At 47.5% G+C, this 13473-nt stretch overlaps 1 protein-coding gene across 1 annotated transcript; it reads left to right on the top strand.

The window, feature by feature from the left end:
* Positions 1-2003: 2003 nt before the first annotated feature.
* LOC132539813 (GTPase IMAP family member 8-like) lies at positions 2004-9270 on the top strand. The gene is made up of 3 exons (XM_060195743.1): positions 2004-2101; positions 7530-8190; positions 9014-9270. Exons 1-3 carry the CDS (start codon positions 2049-2051, stop codon positions 9053-9055), a joined length of 756 nt encoding a protein of 251 aa, XP_060051726.1. The 5' UTR covers positions 2004-2048; the 3' UTR covers positions 9056-9270.
* The last annotated feature ends 4203 nt before the right edge of the window (positions 9271-13473 follow it).

The raw sequence follows: 13473 nt of genomic DNA, 5'->3' as shown, positions 1-13473 counted from the left end.
CTTAAGCAGATCCTTACACTTTGTACTGTGAGCTTAACCCGGTGCACCACAACCAGGTTCCCAAGTCCCCAATCCTTGATCCCAACTAAAATAGCTAGGACCCTAACCGCAACCAACTCTCAGCTCCATCCCACCACCCATTCTGTCACTACCGCAGAAGAGTGGGCCCTCCAGAGGGAGTGCTGCTCCTGGAAGGTTTGCCCCTGTCTCTCCCGCCCTCCACCCAGGCTGCCCTTTGGTTTATACCTCAGGATTTGCTTAGTCCTAGACTTGCCCATTGCCCTTTGAATGCAAAGAAGGACTTTGCCCTTCTTCATCACTGCTGCAATAAAAATTCCAAGGATGAAGAGGTCACATAAGCTCCTCAGATGAATATGGACCCCAGATCCCATCAAATCAATGGGGTTTACAGTCAACAATATTTATACCCCTTTCCCATATTTGGGAGCTACTCTCTTTCCTGATCCAGCTTTCTGATCCTTTTTGCAGCCGAGACATCATCTCCCCAGACAATGACTTGGATCCACCTGCATATTAGATGTCAGGCTTAGGAAAAAAAAATGGGCCCTTTGGAATATAACTAAAATAGGCCTACTAACTATTCACAAAATGGAGGCCCAATTTTTTCTGCACTACTCCAGCCTTTAGGCTCATGATTGGTCGACAATTTGTTTGGCTTTGTATGTTAACTTTCTTTTCAGCCACCAGGTTACAGATGGCAGCATGATGCCAACCAGACTTCCCTGGACAGACAACCTCACCAATGTTCCTGGAGCCCCACTTCCCCACAGCCCTGCCCCACTAGGGAAAGAGAGAGACAGGCTAGAGGTGCGGGTCCACCTGCCAACACCCGTGTTCATAGGAGAAGCAATTACAGGAACCAGACCTTCCACCTTCGGCATCCCATAATGACCTTGGGTCCATACTCCAAAAGATAAAGAAAAGGAAATCTCCCCCATAGGACCTTGCCCTCAACCTGGATCAACAATGGTAGAGAATATTCCATCCTCTGAAGGGAGGCTGGACAACATACTCTATGCTACACCTGAGGAAGATAGGTCCTGATACTGAGGTAGGTTGGAATGTTCCTACTCATGACCACAGAATGTGACCTCAGATCTACAGGGTTGCAGAGGTCACACAGGCTCCTAAGGTAATTATGGGCCCCAGATCACATCAAATTGATGGGGTTTATAGTAAAATTTATACCCCTTTCCCATACTAGGGAGCTACTCTCTTCCCTGATCCAGCTTTCTGGTCCTTTTCCAGACATGGCATCATCTCCCCAGACAATAACTAGGATCCACCTGCATATCAGATTTCAGGCTCAGGCAAAAAAAAAAAAAAAACACTAGTATAGCTACAGGCCTTTTGAAATATAACTAAAATATGCCTACTAGCTACCTACAAAATGAAGGACCCTCCCAACTCTTCATCTGCACTATTCCAGCCTTTAAGTCCATGATTGGTCAACAATTTGTTTGGCTTTGTATGTTAACTCTCTTTTGAGCAACCAGGTTTCAGATGCTAACATGATGTCGACCAGACTTCCCTGGGCAGACAGCCTCACCACTGTGTCCTGGAGCCCTGCTTCCCCAGAGCCCTGCCCCACTAGGGAAAGAGAGAGACAGGCTGGGAGTATGGATCAACCTGTCAACACCCATGTTCAGCGGAGAAGCAATTACAGAAGCCAGACCGTCCACCTTCTGCATCCCACAATGACCCTGGGTCCATGCTCCCAGAGGGATAGAGAATAGGAAAGCTATCAGGGGAGGGGAGGGGATATGGAGTTCTGGTGGTGGGAATTGTGTGAAGTTGTACCCCTCTTATCCTGTGGCTTCAGTCAGTGTTTCCTTTTTATAAATAAAAGTTAAAATAAAAAAGTACTAGAAAACTTCCGCCTCAGAAACACTGTGTGAGAGATAAGATCCTGGCATGTGACTTGGCCACACCCCTACCTTGGGCCTCTGCCTTTCTGTCCCGGAGTCACTGCTCTCTAGGACTCTGCTAGCTTCAGGAGAACTGGTGTTGCTTCTCTGCATCTAACAATGGAGACAAGTGGGGATCCCAGGAGTGTGACAGCTCAGAGAACAAAGTCCAGGTAGGTGCCTACCAGTGTGGGGCACTGGTGAGAGGGGCAGACACTTGGGGAGACTGAGGAGCCTCCTGCAGGGCTGGGATTCAGGGGTGCTGGTGGGTGTCCTGATCTATACCTCAGGGGTGCTGGTGGGTGTCCTGATCTACACCTCAGGGGTGCTGGTGGGTGTCCTGATCTATGCCTCAGGGGTGCTAGTGGGTGTCCTGATCTATACCTCAGAGGTGCTGGTGTGTGTCCTGATCTACACCTCAGAGGTGCTGGTGTGTGTCCTGATCTACACCTCAGGGGTGCTGGTGGGTGTCCTGATCTATACATCAGGAGTGCTGGTGGGTGTCCTGATCTATACCTCAGGGGTGCTGGTGGGTGTCCTGATCTACACCTCAGGGGTGCTGGTGGGTGTCCTGATCTATACCTCAGGGGTGCTGGTGGGTGTCCTGATCTATACCTCAGGGGTGCTGGTGGGTGTCCTGATCTATACCTCAGGGGTGCTGGTGGGTGTCCTGATCTATACCTCAGAGGTGCTGGTGTGTGTCCTGATCTACACCTCAGGGGTGCTGGTGGGTGCCCTGATCTATACATCAGGAGTGCTGGTGGGTGTCCTGATATATACCTCAGGGGTGCTGGTGGGTGTCCTGATCTACACCTCAGGGGTGCTGGTGGGTGTCCTGATCTATACCTCAGGGGTGCTGGTGTGTGTCCTGATCTATACCTCAGGAGTGCTGGTGGGTGTCCTGATCTACACCTCAGGGGTGCTGGTGGGTGTCCTGATCTATACCTCAGGGGTGCTGGTGTGTGTCCTGATCTATACCTCAGGAGTGCTGGTGGGTGCCCTGATCTACACCTCAGGGGTGCTGGTGGGTGTCCTGATCTATACCTCAGGGGTGCTGGTGGGTGTCCTGATCTATACCTCAGGGGTGCTGGTGGGTGTCCTGATCTATACCTCAGGGGTGCTGGTGGGTGTCCTGATCTATACCTCAGAGGTGCTGGTGTGTGTCCTGATCTACACCTCAGGGGTGCTGGTGGGTGCCCTGATCTATACATCAGGAGTGCTGGTGGGTGTCCTGATCTATACCTCAGGGGTACTGTTGGGTGTCCTGATCTACACCTCAGGGGTGCTGGTGGGTGTCCTGATCTACACCTCAGGGGTGCTGGTGTGTGTCCTGATCTATACCTCAGGAGTGCTGGTGGGTGCCCTGATCTACACCTCAGGGGTGCTGGTGGGTGTCCTGATCTATACCTCAGGGGTGCTGGTGGGTGTCCTGATCTATACCTCAGGGGTGCTGGTGGGTGTCCTGATCTATACCTCAGGGGTGCTGGTGGGTGTCCTGATCTATACCTCAGGGGTGCTGGTGGGTGTCCTGATCTATACCTCAGGGGTGCTGGTGGGTGTCCTGATCTACACCTCAGGGGTGCTGGTGGGTGTCCTGATCTACACCTCAGGGGTGCTGGTGGGTGTCCTGATCTACACCTCAGGGGTGCTGGTGGGTGTCCTGATCTATACCTCAGGGGTGCTGGTGTGTGTCCTAATCTATACCTCAGGAGTGTTGGTGGGTGCCCTGATCTACACCTCAGGGGTGCTGGTGGGTGCCCTGATCCACACCTCAGGGGTGCTGGTAGGTGTCCTGATCTACACCTCAGGGGTGCTGGTGGGTGCCCTGATCTACACCTCAGGGGTGCTGGTAGGTGTCCTGATCTACACCTCAGGGGTGCTGGTGGGTGCCCTGATCTACACCTCAGGGGTGCTGGTGGGTGTCCTGATCTACAATCTAATCTCTATTCATTAGAAAATCCTGTCCTTTATATCTCCTGAGGCAGAAGTGTCAGGAAGAGGAAGTACGCAGGATAGGGGGTGGGGAGAAGGGAAAAAGTTCGGGAACCAATGGGGATTAAACCAATGAAAACAATGACTATGTAAATAGACCACAGAGTTAAGCAATACAAGCGAACCTAATGTGATGATCAAAACAGAAGGTCTTATAAGCAGAATTTGAAAGCAGACCAACAGGTGTCTCTCTTTCTCTCTCTCTCTCTCTCACTCTCTCTCTCTCCCCTTCCTCTTTCAATTTCTCTCTCTCTTGTCCAATAAAAGGGGAAAAATGGCCACCATAAGCAGTGGATTTGTAGTGCTGGCACAGAAAGCCAGTAATAACCCTGGAGGCAAACAAGATAAAATAAAGTAACAAAAGGGAAAGAAAGTGAGGGGCAAGTGGCACACCTGGTTAAGCACACATGTTACAATGTGCAAGGACCCAGGTTCAAGCCCCCATTCCCCACCTGCAGGGGGAAAGCTTCACGAGTGTCTCTCCCTCTCTATCTCCCCCTCCCTTCTCAATTTCTCTCTGTCTCTATCCAATAATAAATAAATTAAATTAAAATGTAAAAAAAAAAAGGGAGTCCGGCAGTGCCGCAGTGGGTTAAGCGCATGTGGCACAAAGTGCAAGGACCATCGTGAGGAACCAGATTCAAGCCCCTGGCTCCCCACCTGCAGGGGAGTCGCTTCACAGGCGGTGAAGCAGGTCTGCAGGTGTCTATCTTTCTCTCCCTCTCTCTGTCTTCCCCTCCTCTCTCCATTTCTCTCTGTCCTATCCAACAATGACGACATCAACAACAATAAACTGCAACAACAAGAAAAACAAGGGCAACAAAAAGGAAATAAATATTTTAAAAATCTTTTAAAAATTTTTTTAAAAAGAGATCATCACTCCTCCTTTGGCGCCTCCAGCAGAGTATAGGGAGGCTTGAGCAGGGGTTATGGGGACTATACTTTGGGTCTGATTCCCCCTCCCTCGCTTTTTCTTTTTTTACCTTTTTTTTTTTTTTGTCTTCAGAGCACCGCTCAGCTCTGGTGTATGGTGATGTGGGGCTTGAAGCTGGAACTTTGGAGCCTCAGGCACGAGAGTCTCTTTGCAGAATCATTATGCTATCTACCCCCACCCCCACTCACACTTTTTCTACGTCCCTCAGTTCTGTGTCCACTCTGAGCGCCCAAGGTGGTCAGTATTTGCCCAAATCAAGATTCATGTTCCAGACGTGCCATCCCTCTAGACTCATTCCCACCCTCAGCTGGGCAGGGGCTGCATCTCCCCAGGTCTGCTGGCTTCTCTGAGCACTTTTTCTGCAGGTCTGACCACTCCCGATGGGAAAGACCTCCCTGCACCAGGAGGGGCTCCTCTCTGAGCCCCTGGGGTCTTCATGCTGAAAAGAGGGCGGGGGCTGCCCTTAGAGTCTCTGTCAGAGCTCAGGAACAGGGCACCCCCATTTCTGTCTCCTGTGTGCTGGGTCTCCAGACTGGCCTGGGAGGGGCTGAGGGAAGAGGGGAGACAAGGAGGGAGGGAGGATTCCCTTGTGAGCTTCTAAGGTTTTCTCTGTGATTGGGACACCACGGTACAGGCAGGCAGTGTTATGTATTTGCTTTTGTGCATGTGTGCGATTATTTCTGCATGTGTCTTTGTGTCTATGGAGAGAGTACAGCGCATGTGTCATGTGAACAGAAGGAGTCTTGCGTAGACTCACTCTGTGTTCATACCAGAATGTGAAACCGCTGCTCCCTCGGAAAAATATGAACCCTGGGTAGTCGGGCAGTAGCGCAGCTGGTTAAGTTCACGTGGCACAAAGCGCAAGGATCGGCGTAAGGATCCGGGTTCGAGCCCCCGGCTCCCCAACTGCAGGGGAGTCGCTTCACAGGTGGTGAAGCAGGTCTGCAGGTGTCTGTCTTTCTCTCCCCCTCTCTGTCTTCCCCTCCTCTCTCCATTTCTCTCTGTCCTATCCAACAATGAAGACATCAACAACAATAATAACTACAACAATAAAACAACAAGGGCAACAAAAGAGAATAAATAAATGTATGCATATACACATATATATATATCCCTTCTGTCAGAACTTATTTGCAAGACTATGCATGGTGGAGACAGTACAGTCTCCACCGCTTAAGAGTGCGTTACCCTTTCACACCCACCACCCAAGTGTCCATCTCAGCCCTCCCCAGCCCACTGGACCCTCAGCCTTTTACTCTCTCCCCTCCCCCACGGTGAGAGTTTGCAGTCAGACACTGAGGGGACGTTTTACTTTGGGTTTCATCTGCTTCTGTGCATCTATTGTTTTGTTGTTTTTTTTTTACTGTTTTTAATTTTTTATCAGTGATTTCATGCTGAATAACAAGGTTATTAGATAACAGGGTACGACACCATTCCCACCACCAGAGTTCTGTGTCCCGTCCCCTCCATTGGAAGCTTCCCTATTCTTAATCCCTCTGAGAGTCTGTCTGGGGTGCAGAAGGTGGGAGTTGTGGCTTCTGTAGCTGCTTCTCCTCTGGACGTGGGTGTTGTCCCTCTGGTGATCCTGTTCGTCTTAGCCATGCTGTACTAAGACCGAATCCATCATTCCTTATGCTTGGCTAGTGTTCCATAATGTGTAGAGAGCACAGTGCCCTGCCTAGCCACTCCTGCTATTTGCAGATCTTGTCAGATACACATCACACTGCAGTGAGCCTTGGGACGCATACATGTCTTTGGCTAAATGAGAGTTTTTGTTTTATTGGGCTAGATGCTTAGCAGAAGAACTGCTAGGCCACATGTTAGGTCTAGTTTTAGAATGTTGAAGACACCCCAGACTGTTTTTTATTGCAGCTGAACCAACTTATGTCCTGCTCGCTGTGTTTAGAAGGGATTTTGTATTGTTTATGATTCCTGATAATAAACACTTAAATTATTTTTAATTCATTATATTTACTTATTGGATCGAGACAGCCAAAATAGAGAGGAAAGGGGGAGATAGAGAGGAAGAGAGACAGAGAGATGCCTGCAGCCCTGCTTCACCACTCACAAAGCTTTCCCACTGCAGGTGAGGAGTCGGGGGATTCAAACCCGGGTCCTTGCACATTGTAACATGTGTGCTCAACCAGGTGCACCACCACCCAACTCCCACATAAAACATTTAAATTAGGATCCAGGTGGTGGTGCACTGGGTTAAGCACACATAGTACTAAGTGCAAGGACCCATGCATGAAACCGGGTTCAAGCTCCCCTCCTGCAGGGGGACGCATCACAAGCAGTGAAGCAGGTCTGCAGGTGTCTCTCTTTCTCTCTTCCTCTCTATCTCCCGTCCTCTCTCAGTTTCTCTCTGTCCTGTCCAATAAATGGAAAAAATGGCCACCAGGAGCAGTGGATTCTTAGTACTGCCACTAAGCCCCAGTGATAAACATAGAGGCAAAAAAAATTAAAATAGATAAAAGGAAACACTCAGAGATTAGAAAACAAGGAATATTTTGGAAAACAGGATTACTTTCACAGACTGGTCTGACTGCAGAATTTTTAGTAACCAAACCTTTGTCAGAAAACAAATCAAGTCAAAAGGAGTTTGCCCAGTACTAATATTTCTCTGTCCACATCGTGAGTGGAACACTGATTTACTGTTTTTTCTGAACCAACAGAAGCAGCCAGGTCTCAGAAGAGAACAGTTTGCCAGAATCAGATGGATCCCTGTCTGAGCTGAGGCTTCTTCTCCTGGGGAAACGTGGATCAGGAAAAAGTGCCACCGGAAACACTATTTTGGGCAACCGCGAGTTCACGTCTAAGTTCAGTGAGCAGCCAGTGACCACCCAGTGTGAGACAGCAAGCACCACCCGGGGCCAGAGCAAGGTCGTGGTCATCGACACGCCTGCCCTTTTCTCCTCACAGCTCAGGGCTGAGGACAGGTGCAGATACCTTGACCACTGCTTGCAGCTCTGTGTCCCCAGCATCCACGCCCTGCTGCTGGTCATTCCCATTGGCCACTTCAAGGCCGAGGACACAGATGCCATCAAGGGCATCCTGGAGACCTTTGGAGACGAGAGCAGGAAGCTCACCCTCATCGTCTTCACGCGGAAGGATGAGCTGGGGGGTGACACTCTGCAAGATTACATTGAAGATGACCCATCTCTCAAAGAGTCTGTGCAGACCTACGGGGGCCGGTACTGTGCTTTCAACAACAAGGCAGGTGCGGAGGAACGGGAAGCCCAGGTGAGGGAACTCCTGGACAAGGTCCAGCATCTGGTGCGTGAGAACGGAGGGCCACACCGCCTGCAGCTCAGACACGGAGCCGGGGGACTGCAGGTGAGAGCGTCTGTGAGGGTCTCTCAGCATCTCTGTGCCCCAGTGCTGTGGGAGGAACCTAGTCCCAGTTGGTGATTGATGGTGTGTTGGGTAATGGGACACATCTAAGGAGAGATGCAGCCACAGTTTGGGAACAGGAAGCATAGGCATGAGGTGACGTTAAGTGTCATGAGCGTCTACACTCTGTTGACAAGTAGATAGGTCCATTTCAGTCCTCACAGTACTGGACTCAGAAAGAATTCATTGAATTCTTTTTTTAATTTCTATTTATGAAATGGAAATATTGACAAGACGATAGGATAAGAGGGTACAATTCCACACAATTCCCACCCCCAGAACTCCATATCCCATACCCTCCCCTGATAACTTTCCTAGTCTTTAACCCTCTGGGAGCATGGACCCAGGGTCATTGTGAGATGCAGGAGGTGGAAGGTCTGGCTTCTGTAATTACTTCCCCACTGAACATGGGCGTTGACAGGTTGATCCACACTCCCAGCCTGTCTCTCTCTTTCCCTAGTGGGCCAGGGGCTCTGGGGAGGCAGGGCTTCAGGACACATTGGTGGGGTCATCTGCCCAGGGAAGTCCAGTTGACATCATGGTAGCATCTGGAACCTGGTGGCCAAGCTTCCCAGGTTGAAAGCAGCTTCCTTGCAGAGCTCACACCAGGAGTTGTCTCCAAGCCGTCATCTTGGCTCTGCCCCCATTGGATTCATTGAATTCTTCCTTTTCTTAGCTTCAATAAAACTTTCCTTGGATCCTCTCCCTCTCTCTTCCTACTCCAGAAGTAGCTAAATCCTCATCAAGTGAATTCTCATCTCTTCAGGCCTTTGCTCTTCCCCAGCTCTCTGTGGTCTCACTTAGCTGAGTGCAATTTGCTGTGGTGTCAGACTTCTTGCACTGACAACAGATTCCAAATGAGTGACCCTGGTCAAGATCCCTCCTTGGAGAAGTCTAGTGGTAATGCGGTGGGTTAAGCGCAGGTGGCACAAAGCATAAGGACCAGCATAAGGATCCTGGTTCGGGCCCCCAGCTCCCCACCTACAGGGGAGTCGCTTCACAGCCAGTGAAGCAGGTCTGCAGGTGTCTGTCTTTCTCTCCCCCTCTTTGTCTTCCCCTCCTCTCTCCATTTCTCTCTGTCTTATCCTACAACAACAACAACAACAATAACATCTACAACAATAAAGCAACAAGGCAGTGAAAGTGAATAAATAAACATTAAAAAAAAACTTTTTTAAAAGATCCCTCCTTGGACTTTTGTGCTTTTTCTTTTGAAAACTTTTTGTTGTTTGTTTTTATTATTTTTATTGTAGTATTAACGGTTTATAATACATTTGTCAGTACATGTGTAAAATTTCCCAATTTTCTGAAAAATACTCTCACTTCCAATGTAGTTCCCCTTCCCCCATCATGCACCAGGACCTGAAAACCCCTCCACCCTCCCCCCAGAGTCCTTTCTTTGGTGCAATACACCAAACCCAGTCCACGTTCAGCTAACATGCAGGTGGGCTGAAAGTGTCTAGGAAGATGGTGTCTGAGTTGGGAATAGGACTAGAAAGCTGGATCAGGGGAGAGAGTAGCTCCCAAATATGGGAAAAGTATAAAAGTAGCAATAACTGTTAACCCCATCAATCTGACCCAGAGCCCATGTTTATTCATATTTAGCAAAGGAGCCTGTGTGCCCTCTGAGTCCCTGTCAGTCTGAGCTCACAGTCCATGGTCACAGCTGGGAACATTCTAGGCTGCACTCATTTCAGGACCCATCTTCCTCAAGTAACAGAGTATGTTGATCTCGCCTCCCTTCAAAGTGGGGCAGTTTCCACCACTATTGTTCTATATTGAGGCCAAGGTCCTGTAGGGGACCACAGAGAGTTTATGTTGTCCCTGATGGAGATGACCAGTGATGGTGGAGAGTGGGATCTGTTAGAGGTCTAGGCCCATCATGTCTGTGTGAGAATACAGGATTCCTTGACTAGGGCCCTGGATGACGGGGCATCCTGGTAGTGATCCAAAAGGCCATCAATAAATTGTGCCAGTCTCTTGCTCTTATCCACCTTTTGTAGTCCTTACTTTAAAAAGATAACTTTTTATTTTTTAGTTGTTTCTTTCTTTTTGAGAATTATTCCACAGAGCTTTATAAGGGAAGTTAAACAACAAACACTCATAATTACATTTCTTATATTGTACTCTCCCAATGCAAACTGAAACTTCTCATTTTTCCTATTTGTTAACTGTTGTTTTTTGTTTTAATATCTATGCATATCATTCATCTTCTCATTTTCCAGGACTCTATGAGTGAACCTACATATCAGAATGAAAACGATCCACATGGTAAGATTCTTAAACATATTAAACTTGAGGTGGAGGCAATATGGCGGCTTGGAAACAACGCCTGGCCTGAGCTCTGCAAGGAACTTGCTTTAAACCTGGGGATTTTGGATGAGGATAAGATTTCTGGGCCAGTGGTGCAGGAGGGGTGAAGGGGTGAAGGGGGAGGTCAAGGTGGAACCAACGAAGAGCCCTATACCACCCTTGGGCTGGCAAACAGAGGCCAAAAAGGACAAAGGAGACATGGATTCAGTGAGGGAGGTTGAGTTTTGCTATTTCTCTCTGTACTCCTCCCTCCCCAAGACCAACCCCCACACCAGAGGGGTGAGAGAGCCAGGTGCTCCTGGTAGGCCTCTGTGGAGCTAATTACTTTATCAAGATTGCAGGTTCAGTGGGAGAGTCACCCAAAGGAGGGGGGATATTTCACAAGCAAAGCCTTTTTTTTTAATTTTTGAAAGGGGGTGGAGCTTAACTGAATGACAGAATACCTCACAAGTCAGGACTTCAGTCTTGCCAACATTGAACTGTGCCAAAGTGACTATTTTGCTCTTCCCATTTCCTGTGTCTGGTTTTTTCTGTTGTTGTATTCCTGGTTCTATCATACATGTATGTATATATATATATATATATATATATATATATATATATATATATATATATATGGGAAATATTGACAAGATCATAGGATAAGAGGGGTACAATTCCCACCATCAGAACTCCATATCCCATCCCCTCCTTTGAAAGCTTTCCTATTGTTTATCCCTCTGGGAGTATGAACCCAGCATCATTATGGAGTGCAGAAGGTGAAAGGTCTGACTTTTGTAATTGTTTCCCCACTGAACGTGGGCATTGGCAGGTGGATCATACTCCTAGCCTGTATCCTTCTTTCCCTAGTGGGGCAGGGATCTGGGGAGGCTGGACACATTGGTGGGGTCATCTGCCCAGGGAAGTCTGGTTGGCATCATAGTAGCATCTGGAACCTTGTGGCTAAAAATGAGTTAAGATATAAAGCAGAAAAAACTGTTGACTATGCATGAACCTAAAGGCAAGAATATTGCCAGTGAAGATTTGGGGGTCTCCATTTTGGAAAAAGCTAGTAGGTCTGTTTTAGGTATATTCCAAGTGGCCCATGACATTACTAGTTTTTGCCTGTGTCTGACAGCTAACATGCAGTTAGACCCAAGGTATTGTCTGGGGAGATGGCTGGAAAAAGGACTAGGAAGCTGGATCAGGGAAGAGAGTAGCTCCCAAATATGGGGAAAGTCTATAAATATTGTTAACTGTAAACCCCATTGATTTGATCCAGGGCCTATATGCTTAGGAGGCTATGTAACCTCTGCACCCCTGTAGGTCTGAGGTTCTGTGGTGACAGATAGGAATATTCCAAGCTGCACTAATTTTAGGACCCATCTTCCTCAAGTGATAGAGTATGTTGCCCAACTTGCCTTAGGAGAATAGAACAGTCCCTGACATTACTGATCCACATTGAGGGCAAAGGCCTATATGGACCCACAAAGGGGTCTATTACGCTCTTCCTGATGGAGATGGGCAGTGACAGCAGAGGGGTCTGTTAAAAGTCTAGGCCCATCATGTCTGTGTGTGAATCCCAGTAATCCCTGACTAAGGCCCCAAGTGATGGGGTAGCCTGGTAGTGACCAAAGAGTCATCATTAAAGTATGTCCTGTTTCTATTCTAATTCTTATCATCTTATTAAAAGTTGGAATTCCTTTGCTTCTTTTTTCAGGTGGGACTCCTCTCAATAATTCTTGCATGACAGGGTTGGGAGTGGCAAATTCCTTCAGTTTCTGAATGTTTGCCAAGATCTTTATTTACCCCTCATATTTGAAGGATAATTCATTAGTATACAAAATTCATGGCTGGCAATTCTTAGCTTTTAATACTTTGAATATGCCATTCCACTCCTTCCTTGCCTCTAGGGTTTGTGATGAGAAATCTGATGAAAGCCTGATGGTTCTACCTTTGTAGGTGACTTTCTTCCTTACCCTGTCAGCCTGCAATATTTTTTTCCTTGTCTCTGGTTTTGGATAGTTTTACAGTGATATACCTTGGTATGTGTCATTTTTGTATTCAAAAATTTAGGTGTGTATTCACCTTGAATTCTATATTTTGAACAATGCTCAGGTATGGAAAATTATCTGCTAAAATTTCTTTGAACATGTTCTCTGCTCCTCTTTCTCTCTCCTCTTCCTCAGGGAACCAAATAACTCTGAAGTACGTCTTTCTGATGCAGTCTTCTGTTTAACTGATAAGTGCTTCATATTTTCTAAACCTTTCCTCTCCAAGACTTTTAAATTCACAGAATGTGGTGGTGTGTCTTCTAGTGTTGATATTCTCGCTTCCACCTGACTAAGTCTACTACTGAGGCCTTTTACCTCAACCTGAACTGCATTCAAATTGTCCTTAAGGCCCTGAAGTTCTGTTGGGATTTTTCTTCTGTAATTCTATGGTAAAATGATTACTGAGTGCTTGAATCTTAACGTTAGTTTCTTGACTTAATTTCATAATGAATTTTCTGACCTCTACATCTTTAATTTTTTTCTAGCTCTGTGTCTTTCTGGCTATTTGGGGTTTCTGTCATTGCTGTGTATTTCTCAGTTTCCTCCTTTAGTGTGGCTTTCTTTGTTATGCCAGTACAATTTCCTTGTTTATATATCTTTGTGGAGGAGGGGAGATTTTATCCTGAGCCACAAAGCTGGCTCAGAGTTCCTGATGTCAATACAGGGTTTTTCTGCTGCTATTCCAGCCTCTGTGGAACAACAGCATTGGAAACTCAAGAAGAACAGCTCTTTGTTGCTTAAACTTGGACATGGAAGTGCTACATCATCAGCCACCCATCTCCCAATTTTGTGCCAGCTGTACCTGAGCACAGTTCTTAGTCCTGGAAATCATTTCCTCAACCCCTTTCTATTCACAAGCCATAAATGTCTGTACTCACTT

Source organism: Erinaceus europaeus, chromosome 8 (genome assembly GCF_950295315.1).
Source record: "Erinaceus europaeus chromosome 8, mEriEur2.1, whole genome shotgun sequence".
Lineage (NCBI taxonomy): Eukaryota > Metazoa > Chordata > Mammalia > Eulipotyphla > Erinaceidae > Erinaceus > Erinaceus europaeus.
Note: the sequence above shows the minus strand (reverse complement) of the source record. Positions and strands in the feature narration are given on the sequence as shown.

Excerpts from the sequence above, each read along its gene's own strand:
- LOC132539813 (XM_060195743.1), top strand. The coding sequence starts at position 2,049 with ATGGAGACAAGTGGGGATCCCAGGAGTGTGACAGCTCAGAGAACAAAG. Across the intron at positions 2,102-7,529 it reads GCTCAGAGAACAAAGTCCAG|AAGCAGCCAGGTCTCAGAAG; the intron begins GTAGGTGCCTAC and ends CTGAACCAACAG. Across the intron at positions 8,191-9,013 it reads ACGGAGCCGGGGGACTGCAG|GCCTTTGCTCTTCCCCAGCT; the intron begins GTGAGAGCGTCT and ends TCATCTCTTCAG.